General features: G+C 39.1%; 1 protein-coding gene across 1 annotated transcript in view; it reads left to right on the forward strand.

The window, feature by feature from the left end:
• PTER (phosphotriesterase related) overlaps window positions 1–19,552 on the forward strand; it is a 66,777-nt gene that overhangs the window by 22,082 nt on the left and 25,143 nt on the right. The window contains exons 2-3 of the mRNA XM_082385716.1: window positions 15,030–15,501; window positions 16,997–17,262. Of these exons, the coding sequence (XP_082241842.1) occupies window positions 15,070–15,501; window positions 16,997–17,262 (698 nt within the window). The 5' untranslated portion in view covers window positions 15,030–15,069. The remainder of the gene's footprint in view (window positions 1–15,029; window positions 15,502–16,996; window positions 17,263–19,552) is intronic.

Here is a 19,552-nt window from a genome sequence, read left to right on the forward strand (position 1 = left end):
AATTAAAGTGTAGAGAGCATCCTGAGTGAGCTCTTCAGAGAAACATATGACATTATTATTGTAGATCACACTTTTGATATTCCATAATCTCTTGAAAGTAATGAAACCAGCAATATAGAAAGCTGGGGCTTCAATGCAGTTAAGAGTTTTATGAAGACACATTCATACCATGTGATTTTCATAGTGGTCATCATTGTGGGGTTTGAGAGTTCAATTACTGTGAACTTTCTAACTGTTCTAAGTATTTTGATTTAATTTTTCCCATCAATAAGTAACACGTTTGAGAGGTCAATGAGTATTCAAGTCATGCTCTGTTCAGTCAACATTTAAGACTTTCCAATTGTGTTTTCAAACTGTGATTGGGAAAAGTACCTTACACAGCTATCGTTTTAACACTTCTGTAAGTCAGAGGGGAAAAAAAGAGAATGCTCATCCCGGATTCCTTTCCCCTGAAACGTACGCCTGCTCTCAAAATCCCTGAAGAACAAGGAAAATTCGCTTTTCTTTCCTAACTCATCCTAGCCTCCAGTCCCCAGCATTCAGCCTATACGCACACTGCCCATTTAATTATCATCCTAATACAGGTCTCATCCTTTGGGGCCAGCCCACGCGTCAGTATTTCCTACTACAGACCTGCCATGCAATCCATGCAAGAGCCTCTAAAGAGTTCTTACAAACCCCAAAACATTGCTCATTGCTCATGCCACCCGAATGCCTCCTTGCTAAAATCCTCTTAATGTTCTGCAGCATTGCCTAAATGTCACCTCCTCCAGGAAGCCCTCCCAGCCCCTCCAGTACTGATGAATGTTGTCCAGACAATACTCCCCAGAGCACTTGCTTTGTACTTCTTTTCTAACATTTACTGCACTCTGCTTTATATCACAGCTGTCCCACCAATACACAGAAAATATCAGTTTGACATTGGAAGCTCACCCTATGTCAGGCACTTGTGTTGGAACGCTTCAGCTTCCTAAGGCAGGAGTGCTCCTTTTTCATCTTTGTTTACCATAGTATCCTCCTCCAAAGGAGATCAGCAGATCCTCAGCAAACGTTTGTAACATCAAATTGAAACGTACTCAGGTGAAATCTGTGGATACCTGGAAAGCAGGCTCCTTTATGTTGCCTTCTTTTGCTCCGAGAATTCAAGGACCGAGTTATCCCCTCAAACCTACAAATCAAAGTTACTTTTCTTAATATTTCGAAAAGAATAACAGTGGCTGGTCACAAGCCTAGAAAGAGGCCACAATGCCAATGAGAACATCAGATTGTTTCCGGCTGAAATTACGTTCCATCAGTGTGGAATTGAAGGGTGGATAGAACTCAAGCTGTTCATTGGTTGAACAGACACTTTTTGAGCATCTGCTTCTTGCCCATAACTAATATAGCTCAGAGGTGGTACCTACTTCTGCATGTGTGGGAAGGAGTTATCAAAGCAAAAGTAGTTATATGTATAACTCCTCTTCCTCAAGCATGGGTGGCATTTCTCATATAGGCATCCGGGTAGAAAACAGATCATGTTTTGGAAGTCTCTAGAACAAGACAAGGAGGCTTACAATCAGGTGAAGAGTCCTCTGGCTCTCCTTGACCTTTTTCTGCAGGAAAAGTGGCAGGTCTACCATTTTTTACACCAAACAGGCTAAATGTGACAATCTAAAAGCACGTATATGATACTGATTCTTTTTAAGCTTAGCTAATTCAGCTAAGCAGGATAGTGAAAGTCAAGACTTTTCTAAGACAGTCTACTGTGTGGTCTTCAAAATAAATAACCTGAGATGATTTTGTGGGAAATGCCTTTTAGATAGATAGCTACTCGTTCAGTAGAAAGGCTTTCTGGGATTCCAGGAAAATTATTTTGAAATTAAACTCTTTTAAAAAGAAATTAGGGGGGATGGTCTATACGTTTAAAAAATTAGCTGTAAGAGTCATTATCCAGTTTTACTCCTTATAAAGGAATGGTTACTGCTATGAATCACCTGCAGTAATTTTAGTAAGTATTTTTAGTTTCCGGATTTATATTTGGTGTCTACCAATTCAGGTAGGAACTTCCTTGAAGATGAAGTCACTTGACATTGTTTCTATGTGCTCAAGAGTCTTGCTCTTATTTCGTAAGGGAAAGTTTTTTTATTAAAAAAGAGCATATGTATTCCCACGTAGTACTGTGTTGGGTGCAGAAGGATAAGCTACAATGGCATGTTTGCTATCTTCTGAGAGTTTAGAGTGCAAAGATACAGGAAAGTTGAAAAAACAAACATGGCCTCAAAATCCATAACCCCAAAACTTTTTGGAAAACAGTTTTCCATGCTTTTAAATAAGTTTTAGTGGTTTTGATTTAGGGAAATAATGTGATGTGCCATAAATGGGACATGCTATGATCTTAGAATTATTAACTGTTAGATGCATATTAATAAATATTCCAGGAAAAAATTTTTTAGCCCTTTTCTAACAACCATGAACCTGTTCTTCTTTTCTGGTCCTGATTCTACTTCCGTTTATAATTTCCTTGCTTTGGCTTTAATATTTGTTTTCTTTATGTGTCTTTTGTGTAAGTTACCTCAAATCCTTCGTGGAATAGGGATGGATTAAAACAAGCAAGCATATAGCTCTTAATTAAGTACTGCTATGTGCCAGGCACTGCCAGGGGCTGAGGACTGAGAGCCAGGACATGGGCTCTGCCCTCAAGGAGCTCAAAGTCTGATGGACAGACATTAACACAAGCTGTGAGTTTCAAGGGTAGACTCAGAACTATGAGAGCACCTAGAGTGGGCATCTTATCCAGAATGCTTGAGCAACAAGGAGGAACATCATGAAAACCTTTCAGTTAGAAATGATGCCAAGGAACTTCCCTGGTGGTCCAGTGGTAAAGAATCCTCCTTCCAAGGGCTTCCCTGGTGGCGCAGTGGTTGAGAATCTGCCTGCTAATGCGGGGGACATGGGTTCGAGCCCTGGTCTGGGAAGATCCCACATGCCGCGGAGCAACTGGGCCCGTGAGCCACAACTACTGAGCCTGCGCGTCTGGAGCCTGTGCTCCACAACAAGAGAGGCCGCGATAGTGAGAGGCCCGCGCATCGTGATGAAGAGTGGCCCCCGCTTGCCACAACTAGAGAAAACCCTCGCGCAGAAACGAAGACCCAACACAGCCAAAAATAAATAAAAATTAAAAAAAAAAAAGAATCCTCCTTCCAATGCAGGGGACGCGGGTTCGACCCCTGGTCAGGAAACTAAGCTCCCACACGCTGCGGGGCAACTAAGCCCGCGCACCACAACTACTGAGCTCGCGCGCCTCAAGTAGAGCCCGTGTGCCGCAAACTACAGAGCCCACGTGCCCTGGAGCCTGCGTGCCACAACTAGAGAACACCTGCATGCCACAACTAGAGAGAAGCCCGTGCGCCGCAACGAAAGATCCCGCATACCTCAACAAAGGTCCCACATGCCGAAAATAAGACCCGAGGCAGCCAAAAATAAATTTTAAAATTTAAAAAATACTTAAAAAAAAAAAGGTTGTCATTTTCAGCATTTCAAGGTCCTTTAAAAAGAAAGAAAGAAAGAAAGAAATGATGCCAAAGCCCCATCCTGAAGGCCTAGTACAAGTTAGCCAGGATAGGAAAAGGGTTGAGGAGGTGGAGTGGGAGTAGGTGGGATTTGTTAGCTCAGAAAAAAAGAGGCAGAAACACATTCAGAGACCTTGAGACAGGTGCAAGCATGTTGAGTATCTCCCATAGGCTCTACCTGCCAAGCACAGGATCTTACACTTAAGGGATGCTCAAGAAATATTTATGGAATCTATGATAACTGGCTTTTTTTTAAAAGGATGGAGAAGCTGGATGTGAAAGGGTTAATTTGTGGAGGTTTCTGCAGAGAGGTGGATGGGGCTATAGGAGAAGGTACCTGAAGTGCATTGTGACAAGGGGGGAGGGGCGGGAAAGGAGAATGTACTTAGGACCAAGTCAGGTGCCCTCAGGACCACACAAGCTTGAAAATAGAGAAAGCTTCTAAGGAAATGACACTGAGTTGAGAATTTAGCCACAAAATCAGTGGGGGAGAAAACAACACAAACTTTAGAGTCTGTAGGAAGATCTTGAGTTGAAGAGGCTGGCGTTTTTGAGTAACTGAAAGGCCGCGGAGGAGAGGGGTCAGGGAGAAAGGGTAGAGTGGAGTGAAATGATTGGAGAAGGAACCAGATCATGCCATGCTTTATAGCTTATGCCAAGTATTTTGGACTGTATCCCAAGGGCAATGGGAAACTTCTAGGGGATTTTGAAGGAGGGACAGAAATGATCAAATCTATGTTTTATCAGGATCCCTAGTCTATGGAGAACAAGTTGGAGGGGGACCCAGTGGATAGATAACTATGTTTATTTCATCTTTTTGTTTTTCTGCTAACCTGTCAAAGGCTGTCAACCTTCCTTGAAAAAAGATTATTTTATGGTTTTGTCCTTATATGGTTTATCTTTACTTAAAATTTATATCGTTTGATCCCTCTTTTTCACTTATAAATAAATGATGACCCATTCTTCATAATTTCTGACATTTCCTATGAAATGACTCATTGACTACCCCCCCATCTGCATTCCTAACCACACATAGGAGTGTATTCCATAGTGGGATTGTGGTCCTTGAGTGGCTTGACTGTGATAACATTTATTCAGGCTGCTGAAGCTTTTCCAAAATTCTCGTTGGGCTCCAGGGCTTCAACGAGAGTCAAGTTCAATCCATGAAGGGCTCGGTCAAAGAGCTTGAATGTAATCAAAGCGAACCATAGCCACTGCAACGACATGTAATTTGATCAGAAGTATTTGCACATGAACAATATCAAATCTCAGGCTTGACTGGCAATTAGCAATTCTGTGATAATAAAGAAGAATCTGAAATAGCTCTTGAGTTAATAAATCTTTGTGTGTCTTAGCTGAGGATTCAAAATCTATATTCTATGAAATAATGCCATTTGCAGCAACATGGATGGACCTAGAGATTATCATACTAAGTGAAGTAAGTCAGAGAAAGACAAATACCATATGATATCACTTATACGTGGAATCTAAAATATGACACAAATGAACAAATGAACTTACCTACAAAACAAACAGACTCACAGACATAGAGACTTGTGGTTGCCAAGAGGGAGGGGGGAAGGGGGAGGGTTGGATTGGGAGTTTAGGATCAGCAAATGCAAACTATTATATATAGAATGGATAAACAACAAGGTCCTACTGTATAGCACTGGGAACTATATTCAATATCCTGTAATAAACCATAATGGAAAAAATATGAAAAAGAATATACATATATATGTATAACTGAATCACTTTGCTGTACACCAGGAACTAATACAACATTGTAAATCAACTATACTTCAATAAAAATAAATAAATAAATAAACCAAAATCTATACTCTATTATTTTACAGGTGACAACAGTATAGGCATACAACAGGATAGGTTTACACTGGTAAGATGGACCTTTTCTCATTTTACTCCCTTTTAATGATATAAATGAAAGAGATATACATTAAAAAACTGGAACATAACATTAAATTGTAATGAAGAAAATAATTATCTATCTTTACTGTCTGTTGCCCAAGATACACAATACATTTTAAGTTCTACTCATATGTAGCCATATATATTCACCATAAATTTACAGTTTTGTATTTTCTTTCACATGTTATGAGCATTTTCTTCTATCCCTAAATATTTTTTGAAACTATAACTTGAATGTTTGCATAATGTTCCATCATAGAGGGAAACATTCCTACATTATTGGATATTTTGGTCACTATTCTAAATAATGCCAAAAAGAAAACTTTGGGCATAAATATTTTTTACAGGTATCTAAATATTTCCTGAAGACAGATCCCCAGCAGCACTATAACATTTAAAAACTCTAGCTACATATTGCTAAACTGCTTTTCAGAAAAGTTGGGCAAGTTGGCACTTTGCTAGGGTTACGTATAGGAGAGCCATATGTCACCATGTTCACTATGCTATCACTCATCTCTCACAAGCCAGACAGTGAATGAGCCATCTGTGTTTTAACCATCTCCCAACTCATACTTTCTACTGGATCCCCAAAAATGTGCCCACTTCTGCTAACTTTTAGGACTCACTTGCCATTTAGAATGGAAAGCTTTTTTTTTTTTTTAATGTGAAGCTAGATTTCTATCTATGACAAATTCCAAATGGTTAGTTGTGTTTCAAGTGTAAGTTAGGTTCCTTAAATGTGGTATACATTTTAAGTACTTTTATTATTAAGCATTGTTCACACAAAATTGAAATCAAGCTCCCCTCTCTGCCACCATGTTTTGGAGCTTATCTGGCAGCAGCAATTCCAAATAAGTATTTTATTTGATATTTGGACAGCTATTTGAAATTTGGACAGTTTCCCATTATGTTGTATCCACTGGCAATTATTTTTAAAAAATACATCATGCTTGAGGTTTAGTTTGTAGGCTTGAGAATTTTATGTATGTGGCCACTTCTGTCTTCATTTCTCACTAAGAAGGCATAATTTAAACCAGACTGTCACATTTGTTTGTATATAAAGGAAAAAGTAATTATGTGTGGGATAATCCATTGGGATTTGGAGTATAGTTGTACATATTATATGCCCTTTCCACTTGCAAACTTCAACAAAAAGGGGGGGGGGATTTTAATCTTATTGGAATGATAGAGTTATAGTAAATTTTCCTTTATTCATTTTAGGATAAAACTTTTTGCTCTTTCACTCATTAGGGCATAAACAAGTGACTCTATTTAGTTCAGTCCAGTTTCACAGGTGCAAACCAAATGCTAGATACTATGTAAGTATAGGGGGTAAAAGAGAGATTTCCCCCTTTCCCCTCTTATACACACACACACACACACACACAAACACACACACACACACACACACACACACACACACACACACACACACACACATATACACACAGAGCACCTAATCAAATGGAGACAAATCCCTTAATAGACCAATTCAGTACAATGTGACATTTGCTGGGATATACTTTTAAATTTCACTCTATGATATACTCACTATGAGTGCCCGTCCCCACCATTAAGAGGTTTAGATAAACCAAATCTACGCACTAATGAACTGACCATTCAAAAACTAGTTCCCATTTAAGCATTCCTGTTTCCTGTTTTCCTGAGTATCTTTTTCTTCAACTCTGCTGACTGCTGTAAATAGTCATCAATATCAAGGGATATGATGCAAATAGACTGCAAAGTAAAATTGAAAATTAAAAAAAAATGCAGTTTGTTATGATTGAGAAAAGTGATATTGGAGAAATGCTATAATATATACAAACCCAAAATAAGGATGTGACAGAATTAGACTTTTAACAACCCAAGAGGAGAAATTAACATGGATAGTATCAGGATTAGTGCTTCAAAAGAGAATACGCAGCATAAAACTGGTTAATAGAGGACCTCGGTAAAAAAAAATGATAAAGTCTTCAGAAATATTTTGGCAAAAATAACCTTTTTCATCACTGGGGTGCAAAAGTCAAGTAAAGGATGTCATATCACCTAATTTCATCCGAAAAATTATACATTCAATTAATTTTTAAAAATCCAACCTTCAATTTATTTTTTGTTCCAACAATTACGGCCTACTGATAATTCTGGCTTATTTTATAATATTTTATTTTTCTAATTTGAAATTTTAATCAAGTCCTTTAAATATGACTTATTATTCAGCTTTGGTCTCTGTACATTGTGATTACCCATTGCTGTGCAACAAACCATCCCCCCAAACCACAGGTTTCAGATAACAGCCATTTTATTATCTCCCATAATCATAATCCTGTGGGTTGGCCAGACTCTGCCAGGTTAGCTGTAGCTGGGCCTGCAGTCATGTGGGATCTTTGGCTGGGTTCAAATGTTCAAGATGACTGACTTGTCTGGTACCTTCCCAGGCACGGCCACAAGGCTGAGCTCAGTGGGGTGACTCAGGAGCCTCTCCCACTATCCATGTCGTCTTAGGGTCTCTCCTTCTCCACACGAGAGGGTAGCCAGACTTCTTACATTGCAGCTCAAGGTTCCCCAAAGCACAAAAGCAGAAGCTACTTCCAAAAACTTGGGTCCCCAACTGACATAAGCATCACTACTGCCACATTCTATTGGTTAAAGCCAGTCACAGGCTAGCTCGGTCTGGAAAGAGGCTGCCCCAGGACAGGAATATTGGAAAGCACAGTTCACTGAAGGCCAGCTGTGGAGACCAGCTAATGCACTGTTTGAAGTCCCTTCATTTAAAAAGGCATTTCCAGTACCAGTTCTCCGTAGATAATGAGGACCTCCTGTAGCTGTAATCACTTAAGTGGGTCATTTCCAAAAGCCCAATGAGTTGTGATGTCAATTGAAACAGTCAATCCACTTCTAAAAATCATGGGCCTCAAGTGAAGGAATTCCTTTCTAAGCAAATTAGAGCCTCAGTTTGATTCATCAACTCCAACCCCTTTTTGTTAGTTTTTTTTTTAGAGAACAAGTTTAGGTTCATTTGCCTAAGGATACTCAGCAAATACTTGGAAAAGAATTCAAAGTTTGGCAAATAATAATAATTCAGGACATTTGTCTGGGGCTTTATAATTTAGGTAATGCTTTTAGGTACCATCTTATCTGCTTTTCGTTTCAGATCTAAAGCAGTAGATCAGGCAGATCTACTGCAGTTTTCAAGTGAGGAAATCAACTCAACTCACTGTAAGCTTTAAAATTTTCCACAATTACACAGGTAGGAAACATTGGAGCCAGAACTTCAAGTTCAGGGTTCTTTCAAACCATCCGTCCCTCCGAGCCTCTTGGAGAGTTCTCTTTTAAGCTTAGAGGTAGCTAAAATTCATCCATCCATTCATTCATTCATTCATTCTCTCTCTCTCTGTCTCCCTTTCCATGTATGTAAGTATTCACATGTATATAAAATGTACATTTTTTTTTTTTTTTGGCTGCGTGGTTTGCAGGATCTTAATTCCCTGACCAGGGACTGAACCTGGGCCCACAGCAGTGAAAGTGCCAAGTCCTAACCTCTGGACCACCAGGGAACTCCCTAAAATATACATTTTAAAAACCATTCTTAAAGTACAGCCTTTATTCATAGTTAATAATGAAATTGATATTTAATGAATGAAATTCATTCTGTCTCTCTTATTATGTGTATGTGTATGTATATATGCATATCTGTATAAAATACACATTTTAAAAACTGTTCTTAAAGTACAACCTTCATTGATAATGATTTCTAGAAAGTCAATACTATCCATTTCAAGTTAAAGGCTATCACAGAAGCATGGATGTCATCCAGAAGTCATCTGGTCAACCCCTTCATTTCACAGATGGGAAAACAGCCTCAGAGTGTTAAGTTATTTGCCCAAAGTCACACAGCTGTTTAGAGGAAGAGCCAAGAGCTTTGACTCTGACCGGACCATTCTTCCAACTAAACCAAGCCACCTCAAGAATAGCCTCCCAAATGAAACTGTGTGAGGAATATAGATATTTTGTGGATAGGACATTAATTTGATTTGCCAAGAATTAAAATTAGCACAAAATTTAAGATTCTTAATGACTAAATACAGTTAAGGACCAGCTGTGCAATTTGCTCAAAATATTGTTGTATCCAGGAGACAACCTATTGCTAGGAATCCATGGAAGAAAAAAGAAAGAAAGAAAGAAAGAAAGAAAAAATGCCCTCTATAATAAGCTGAGAACTAACTTCACCTCAGAGAGTTCTTCACGAAGAAAAAGAAGTTTTAATTATTGCATCCAGTAACTTGGTGTATGTTTCTCTTCCAGGACTGTATGTTAGCAAAATCAAAAAGTTTCTTCAAACATTCTCAAAGCACTGAGTATGGAACCTTCTTCTGAGAATAAGAAGGGCTAAGATGAGCTAAGATCTTAGCTTTTCAAATGAAGAAAAACACGAACGTCCGTTCAGTTCTGCAGACAGCAGCATTTTGCCAACATTGCACAACTATTACTTACGTTACTACGATAAGTAGTAAGCAATATTGTATTCTGACCTCCATAGAAAGAAATGCTGTTTTTTCCCTCTCTTTCTCCCCTACACCCACATCCTTCCTCTCTCCCTTTCTTTTACAGAGGAGAAAATATTTACCGTTTGTTGACTAAACAGGTAACAGATTCAAGAAGCCAGCAGTACGATTTACCAAAGTTACAGTGTGTGTGACTTGAAGGGTTGACTAGTTAGCACACGTTTGACTGAATTAAAGAGTCAACGAAGGCACAAGCTCCATCCCTTCGGTCAAGAGCCCGACGTAATTTCTGAGTTTAATAATCACTAGAATGACTTGACCTAGCGGTTTAGATGAACCGTTCTCATCAAGGAGCACAGGATGGGGAAGAGCAGAGCTGAGCCAGAGGAGGGGGGCATCTTTCCCAAGCACACCTGCCTGTGACTGCATTTTTCTAGGAATGTCACTTCCTGTGTACATCTCTGCCACCATCTTCATATTTGTTGTTTGAGATTTGGAAATATCCCGAGTTTGTCTCTCTTACTTCCTTAGTCAAATAGAAAACAAAAACCAAAAAACAAAAAACTTGGGGATGAAACCCACCATCTTCCTCTGAATTCCAGATACAAGTTGCTCATTTGTATCTCTGAGGAGTTTTGTTTTATTTATGTCACAGTTTGAAGAGCTTGCTGGGTCCCCTTATTGTTCTGTGTACTGAGGTGGTCGGATTTCTTTCTCCTTACTCAGACATGGCTATTGATCTTTGGACAGTGTTTAATATGAAAAGTTATAAATCTCCACTCAGTAGAACCACTTAGCCATAAATATTTGGGCAAATGGACATGTGGGGACGTGTGTGAGGGGAAATTCCTTGTGTCACTGTTTTTCAGCCACTGGACCGATGCTGTTGGAGAGAAGGCATGTCAAAGGCTTGAACCTGCACATGACGGAAGTATTCAAACAAGCTTTCAAAAGTATTATGCGGTGTTTAAAATATTTTAGTCACAAATCAAATGTCAGCTTTAAGTGCAGCGTTTATGGAGTACTGCTGTTCCATATGATGTAACCCATAAAAAAATAGAAGTGCCCACACATTTCCATGAGATGGCACTTTTTTCTAAGGAGCCCATTTATTTGGGGGATACTACTTTTATAGCACCAGCAAGGCCAGTGAGAAACTTCCATCTGTTGTACTTCTTTCTGCTTCTGCTGTCTCACCATCTCCACTGGCATCAAGCTCAGACTAAGCCACCACTGGATTTTGTCCAGATTCCAGCAACACCCCGCTGGTCTCTGTAGGCACACTGGCCCCGCTTCTGTCCATTCTCCACACAGTTGCCAGGTTATTCAGATCATATCTTCTCCTGCATAAAACTCTGAAATGCTTTCCCATTTTTTAATCCGTTAGGGTTTGATTAGGGAAAGGAAACAACTATAAGTGAAATGGACCGAGGCATTTATTACAGAGCTTAGAACTTACACAGTTGTTGAACAAGTGAACTGAAAATCAATTCATCAAACATCAACTTGCCAATTTCACCATTGCTTCTAAAATTATAAATCGTGTATCTCCAATCTGGTCTAGGACCTGGTGCAGCAGATGTAGGGGCAGGAAGAGGGCTTATGTCTGAAATTGGGCAGTATATTGCTGTTAAAGAAATTCCATACATTCATATGTAAAATATTCAGAGGTCCAGAAGTCCTACTCTCTGAAATATGAAATATAATTGAAATGGCTCTTCACCCTAGGTAGACAGAAAAAATCTTAAGAGTAATGGCGAGGGTGAAACAGCTGTGGCACAATTTCAGTGAAATGAAACTAAAATTGCTCCCAAACTACCTACTCACCACCCAACTCCAGTAATTTAGCCAATTTGCTATACATTTTATAAAAGTTCATTTATGCATATGTTTTCAAAGAAGACCAATCCTACATATTGCCTCTGCTTTCCAGCTCAGTGGTACAGTAGTGCTGTTCTCTGATTCTGTTCCTCGTCTTTTTTTTTTTCTTTAAATTTCTATGTTCTTTTTTTTTTTTTTTTTAATTCTATACCCATTGGAATTGGAAGAGTTGTTTCCTCTGATCAGGCTGTCATAGTAATTGCAGATTGTCCTCAGTCTCTCTGACTGCTCAGATTTCATACCTGAAGTACAACAAAGCTTGTGGCCAATGTGTTTATAGCTCTGCCTAACCCTTTTCCCACTACCTTCTGTGCAGGCGTATGCAGTGTGGAAGCTTGCCACGGATGCTCTGTAAAATGCCTGAAGCCTCCTTTTTGCATGGGCTGGGGGGGGGGGTCATCCTGTTTGCACAGTTGTGCACTGCAGCTTTTATTGCCCACTTACTGTCCTCTGTATTCTGCGTACTCTCCCTATGGAGGATGGCCATTAATAGCCCCTTGGCTGCCGACTGAGAAGAGAACAAGTTCTAGGGTGAATATAGACCCAAAAGGGCTCCCTCACTGCAGAGGAACTAGGAAATCTACCTGCATATTTTAATCTGCTAAAAGATACATTCTAGCATAGAGTGGTGTTGGCTATAGTTTGTTCTTCTTTTATCTTTTAAGTGTGGGTTACATTGTATGTGATCACAGGAAGCACCAACTAGTTCCGCCTGAGAGTGTTAGAGGAATTTCCCAGAGGAGATGACATTTCCTAGGTGATGTTTTTTTTCACGAAGACTTGCAGCTTGTGAGCTTGAAACTTACCAACATTGCTCTTTCAAATCTATATCAATTAAATATGCAGTGTGGCGCTTTTCTAGTCAAAGTGATAGTGTTTTGTCAGTTTATCCAAGTTTCTGGCCCCTGGTGATTCTCCAGGAACACATCGGTGAGACCATCAACCATAAGGAGGGAAAGAACAAATGAACCCATATGGGATATTGAGTCTCTTATTAATGGTACTTTGATTTCATCAACTGAAGGAACTAGCTACAGTAACAAGGAATAAGGCATCGAACAGTGAGTTCCTAGACGTCATCAATGGAAAATATCGCCCTCTGTAGTGACTGGCAGCTACAGAGTGATTCTCTAAATAGATAACGATCTTCTTCCGCTATGGCCGCCACGTGAAATACTTAGCTTTTGGAAGCCTGGTTTGCAGACAAGCACCCTCAAACAACACTTAATGGCCATGCTAGCCACAAGTCCTAAAGCTCTCTGTCAAACAGTCTAAATCAATCATTTATGCATTGCACGCTAGTATATATCAAACACCTGCATTCCAGATCATTGTAGTGGCTTGATGTAAAGTGGCCCCATAACTCAGTATTCCTCTTTCTCCACCCTTGATTTATTTTCACCTTGTCTTACGTATGCGCTACACCCATTACGAACTTGTTCTATACCCATTGCTTCTCTAATCAACCACTTCCTCTAGAAAGAAATAACCCAGGACATATATATTAGTTTCCAGAACGAGCATAACAAAGCTACTATTTTCTTGAAGGTGTGTGCTGGGTGCCAGACACTTTTACAGGTCTTTTTACCTGTGCTATGTAATTTAATTCTTATGGCAGCCTATGAAATGTGCATTGTTGTTCTAATTTACAGATGGGAAAACTGATTCTCAGAAAGTCACAGAAGACCATCAAAGGGATGTGCCTCCCCCATCAAAGGGGGAAAATGGTTTCAGAATGTCTTTTAAAGGAACAATGTGAAAGAACAAATATTTAATGAAATATCTAAAAGAGGTAGATTCATAGGGACAGAAAGTAAATTGGTAGTTACCAGAGCCTTGGGGAAAGAGAGAATGGAGAATCATTGCTTAATGTTTACAGAGTTTCTGTCTGGAGTGATGAAAAAAGTTTTGGAAACAGATACTGATGATGGCTGCATAACCTTGTGAATGTAATTAATGCCACTGAATTGTACATTTAAAAATTATTAAAATGGCAAATTGTATGCTATGTATATCTTACCACAATTAAAAAGAGGGGAGAGGAGGGAAAAAAAAAAAAAAAAGGAACAATGTGAGAGCTTTGAAAGACACTGTTTTACTCAGTTCCCAGCAGATTGTTTTCCACCGTCCGTCTGGGTGTGTCTGGTTGGTACTTCAGTGGGACCCTGTCTCTGGCCATGGTTTTGCCCTTGACTATGTACCTTCACCACTTTCAGGATCGTCTTTTTTCTTTCCAAGCGAAATCCCTTCATTTAGGAAATGAAAAGCCTTGGAATCGGGTCCTTGCTGTCGCTGATAGAAACTTGGTGCACACGTAACTTGTGTCACAAATGAAAGTAAACAGAGGATAAACAGAGAGGTATTTGCTCTTTTGAGAGACAACAGACTTCAATTTCAGTAACTCACAGTCGCTCATTACGCCTAAGAATTTTTGCTTTTCAGTATTTTTGAAGTGTATTTCTGAGGTGTGCCCTAGGCGAAATAAAACATCTAGAATGGAGAGGTTTGTTTGTTTTTGTTTTTTCATTATTAAACCTAGATGTACTCCCTCCAGCTGTTTTTTGGGGAATAATCTGTGAAATCGTCATAGTCAGAGATTTTGTCATATTTCTCTTTATATATCCAATTTCTACATGGTGGACCTTCAACAGAAATTTGTTCACGTGGATAGTGAATGAGTCATGGAATGATCAGTAGCGTCAGTATATTTAATTTAGCTGAAAAATGGCAAATGAAACAGTTCTGATACATGGCTGCTTTTGAGACAAGTTATTGATTATGAAGAGTTTTTTTTTTTTAATGGAGATTATTTTTGAATTATCCAAGGCAGCATAGCTATGACTAATGAGGTAAAATTAAGCAAAAGAAAGATGTGAACTGAATATCAAGAAATACTTCCAGTAGATGAGTTTGGGATTAAATCAGGCAGAGGAGTCCCAGTGGAAGTGGTTGGGGGACATTTAACGCCATGCATGTCACTTAGAGCTGCAGTGAACTTAAGCAATTTACAAGCAGCAGACTCTGACTTTGGCAGGATGATAAGTGAGGTCGTATCTCTAGTCTCATTGATTCTCTCTCTTATACTGGTATACGTTCACAGCCTCACATCCCCTATGGACAGAATTTATGTGTGTGTTAAATTTTCTGATTCCACTTTTCTTTTTTCCAGAAAACACTCTTTTTTAGAGCATCTCCTGGTCCCATCAGAAATGTCTTCCTTAAGTGGGAAAGTCCAAACGGTTCTGGGCCTTGTGGAGCCAAGCAAACTGGGCCGCACCCTGACCCACGAGCATCTGACAATGACTTTTGACTGCTCGTACTACCCACCGCCTCCGTGCCATGAAGTGATCTCCAATGAACCTATTACAATGAAAAATTTATTTTGGATCCAGAAAAACCCTTATTCCCATAGAGAGAATCTGCAGTTGAATCAGGAGACGGAAGCTGTCAAGGAAGAGTTGTTGGATTTTAAAGCCAAAGGTGGAGGAGCTTTGGTGGAAAATACAACCACGGGGATCAGCCGAGATGTGCAGACCTTGAAGCGGCTTGCAGAGGAGACTGGTGTCCACATCATATCCGGAGCTGGGTTCTATGTGGATGCAACTCACTCTTCAGAGACCAGAGCCATGTCAGTGGAGCAGGTAAAAAGCCCTAATTTCTTGGACAATATTTGCGTGTAAAATCAGAATCATCAGAACTTCAGAACGTGGATTATCCCTACGTGTCATCTACATTTGGAAATGTCACTGGCTCAGAGGCATGCTGTAGAAATTTGCTAGCTAGCAAAGGCATCTGTCAATGGGACCTAAATTAGGAACATTTCATTTCATAAAGAAAAAGCATCCAGGAAGGAGATCTTAATGCACTGGTCACCGGAAAACCCAATGGGTTAATACTTAGATTCATGTGTATCATGGTGCGTGGTAGCGGTGGCACAGTCTGTGTGTAAACCTCAGTTTTCCATTAGAAGCTTCAGTTATGCAACCTCAGTTTTCTTTCTGGATTTTATGATAACCAGCAATAAAAATTCACTGTCGGGTGAAACCTGGCAGGCAGAGACTTGGCACAGTTGCGAGTATGTTTCCTTCTCCTTTTACAAACCAGGAGGGGTAGAAGAAAATCCATTTTCCTGGTTTTGTCATAATATGATCTTAAGCAAGAATGGGCAGGAGGAAAAGTAAATCTTTCAGGGACAAAAAGAAAGGATAAGCCACAAAGCTGTTTTGTATGTGTGTGTGCTCTCCTTCTATACATACATATAATATACATTTAGATGTGTGTTTACACATATATGTATATATTTATATGTATCTTCCATTGCCTGTTTCATAGGCATAGAATGTCAGCTGCAGTCTTTGCAAAGAGTCAGTTAATCTTTAAAATACTTAATATTTCAAAATTTTATCCGCATTTTTTTTTTCCAGTCAGGTCTTTCCCTTTTTATACATTTATATTATTTGAAGACTATCCTGATATCAGGGATTACACATTCTTCTAACCACTCAATATAAATATGAGCCCCCAAATGCCATCTTAGTATTGTGTGCTGTGAATCTGCTTTGCTGTATAGGATAAAGGACAGAATGAATAAGAGAAAATTAAAGAATTACTTGCTACAGTTGACACAGATTCAGAGGCAGTCTTTTTACATGCTGGATGCCCCTTAGGTTAAAATACAGATTTTTAATCTCAATGAACGAATGTACAATGAATGTACTGTCATTAAGTCACTTTTTCCCCTGTAGCCTCCTGAAGCCATGAATTTCTTGGTAAATAATCACAGCAAGTTACTATGGACTCTTTGATTTAGAGTAACTTGTTTTTTTGATTTTTAAAAAAATTTTTATTTTATATTGGAGTAGAGTTGATTAACAATATTGTGTTAGTTTCAGGTGTACAGCAAAGTGATTCAGTTATACATATACATTTATCGATTCTTTTTCAAATTCTTTTACAGTAACTTGTTGAATTTGAGATTTGGTCAGTAAAATGCCTTTCTCATTGACCAATACTAACTGAATGAATGTTGGATACATTTTTAAAAGAATGAGTGACTGAATGACGAAATTCATTCACATACTGTGGTGACTCTATGTTGATAAAATCCAGTCTATCAATTTTCATTCTCTTCCTTAGCTTACTGATGTCCTTGTTAATGAAATTCTCCATGGAGCTGATGGAACCAGTATCAAGTGTGGCGTTATTGGGGAAATTGGTTGCTCCTGGCCTCTGACTGAGAGTGAAAGAAAGGTTCTACAGGCAACAGCTCATGCTCAGGTTAAGCTTGGCTGTCCTGTTATTATTCACCCTGGAAGGAATCGAAGTGCACCATTTCAGATTATCCGAGTGCTGCAAGAAGCTGGAGCAGACACCTCCAAAACAGTTATGTCACACCTCGACAGGTAAGCAGACCATCTACCAATTAGTGCGAACCATCACAAGGTTCATGAATGATCAAATAAGTAAAATCATCAGATCAGTAAAGCACTAGAAAAAAACTACTAACTACTTGGAAGATAGTATATATAAAGGTTTACCATAGACGTTAATAAAAATCACCAATGCCATTTTTTGAGTCCCTACCCTGTGTCAGTATCCTAGGTATTTTGCATAAGGCATTTCTTTTAATTTACTTAATCCTTCATAATGCTTCACAGTTGGTGTCACCACTTTGTCTCAGGGTATGATGTCACAGTTGGTGCCAATTCCACATGCTCAGTATTTGCCAGTAGTTAAGAGTGACAAATTTATCTGCAAATATAAAGGGAAGGGGAATTGAATGGCTTTCACCCTGAGAATAAACACACACATAGAAATGTTGAGGTGTGTTGTTGTGACTGGTGGTTTGAATCATCTTAATTTTGGAAAATGCACGGCTAAAAAAATAACAGTAATACGTATATTATTTGTTTGGCGGTATTATGTCTCAGTTTCCTATGGCTTCTGTAACAAATTATAAGAAACTGGGAGGCCTCAAACAATAGAAATGTATTCTCTGACAGCTCTGGAGGCCAGAAGTCTGAAATCAAGGTGTTGGCAGGGCTGCGCTTCCTCCAAGGATCTACAGGAGGAGCGTTCCTTGCCTCTTCCAGTGGCTGGTTGTTCCAGGCTTTCCTTGGCTTGTAGCCTAACTTCAATTTCTGCTGTCTTCACATGGCCTCCTCCTGCCTGTCTGTGTCTCCTCTTTTGCTTCTTATGAGGACACTTGCCATTAGATTTAGTGCCCACCCAGATCATCCAGAATGATCTCATCTCAAGATCCTTAACGTGATTATGTCTGCAAAGACCCTTTTTCCAAATAGGGTCACTTTCAGAGATTCAGAGGGTTGAAACATGGACATGTCTTTCTGAGGTCCGCCATTCAACCCCCTCATATTGTGTTAGACCTGTAGGGCTCAGCAAAATAACTGACTATGTAAACAGACGTTGGCTGCAGTTATTTGTATGAAGAAGCCTAACAATTCTGCCAAGGCTAGACATCAGCCTTTACATTGAATTGATGAAAGAATTAACACAGTACCGATGAGACTAATAATACGTTACAATTACTTCTATCTTGCAAAGTGGAATACAGCCGTATTAGCAGACTGATAAATCCTGACCATCAGACCTGACAGTCTGCTATTTAATAAACTAATGCTCCTACAGAACGTATTGGTAAAATGCTTCATCTTAATAAAAATACTGTAAAATCCTGTGCAGAGAAAAAATAAAACATATTATAATTGTGGCAGAACAGAGAAGCCAGTGTTAACGGGGAACCTGAGGGACGTCAAGGTAAAGGCAGTTGTCCTGGCAGCTGGGTTGCTATTGAGATCAATACTTGGCTATCTTCAGGAATATTCTGGTTGTACTGATAAAACAGAGGGATGTTTCTGGATACTGGTCACAGAGGTAGTGCATCGCAGTGTGAAGAATAGAATCTTTGGACCCAGAGACATGTGCTTTTAAATCTTGCCTCTACCATTTGCTATGCAATCTTGGGTAGCTTCATTTGAATTTAAAATTATGTATTTGATAATATACTTTTGTATGATATGGAATATTTGTAGCACCTTTAATCAATAAGGATGATTTTTGATTCTTTTTAAACAGTGTGAAGTATATCAGGCATACGAAAGAGTATAGATAATATATATTTTTAAAATTTAAAAATATTTATTAAGTTCTTGAAAACATTGCATTCTGCTGTTATTATATAAATCCTCTCTATATACCCCTTAGACTACAGTTGTTAATCACGGTGTTCAAATATTCTATATTTCTACTGATTTTTTGACTGCTTGATCTATTGGTTACTATGAGAAGTATATTAACATCTCTCATGGTGGATTTTTAGCTTCTGATTGTACATATTTCAGTTTTCACTTCATATATTTTGAAGCTATGTTATCACATGCATACAAATTATTATATCTTCCTGATGAATTGAAACTTATATCAACATATATGGAGCTGCTTTATCTCGCAATGTAAGTACTAGTGTTTTATTTTTTTAATAAATTTATTTATTCTATTTATTTTTGGCTGCGTTGGGTCTTCGTTGCTGCACGCGGGGCTTTCTCTAGTTGCGGCGAGCGGGGGCTACTCTTCGTTGAGGTGTGCGGGCTTCTCATTGAAGTGGCTTCTCTTGTTGTGGAGCACGGGCTCTAGGCACATGGGCTTCAGTAGTTGTGGCACGCAGGCTCAGTA

The sequence above is a fragment of the Balaenoptera borealis genome (genome assembly GCF_965194805.1).
Source record: "Balaenoptera borealis genome assembly, chromosome: 3".
NCBI classification, from domain to species: domain Eukaryota; kingdom Metazoa; phylum Chordata; class Mammalia; order Artiodactyla; family Balaenopteridae; genus Balaenoptera; species Balaenoptera borealis.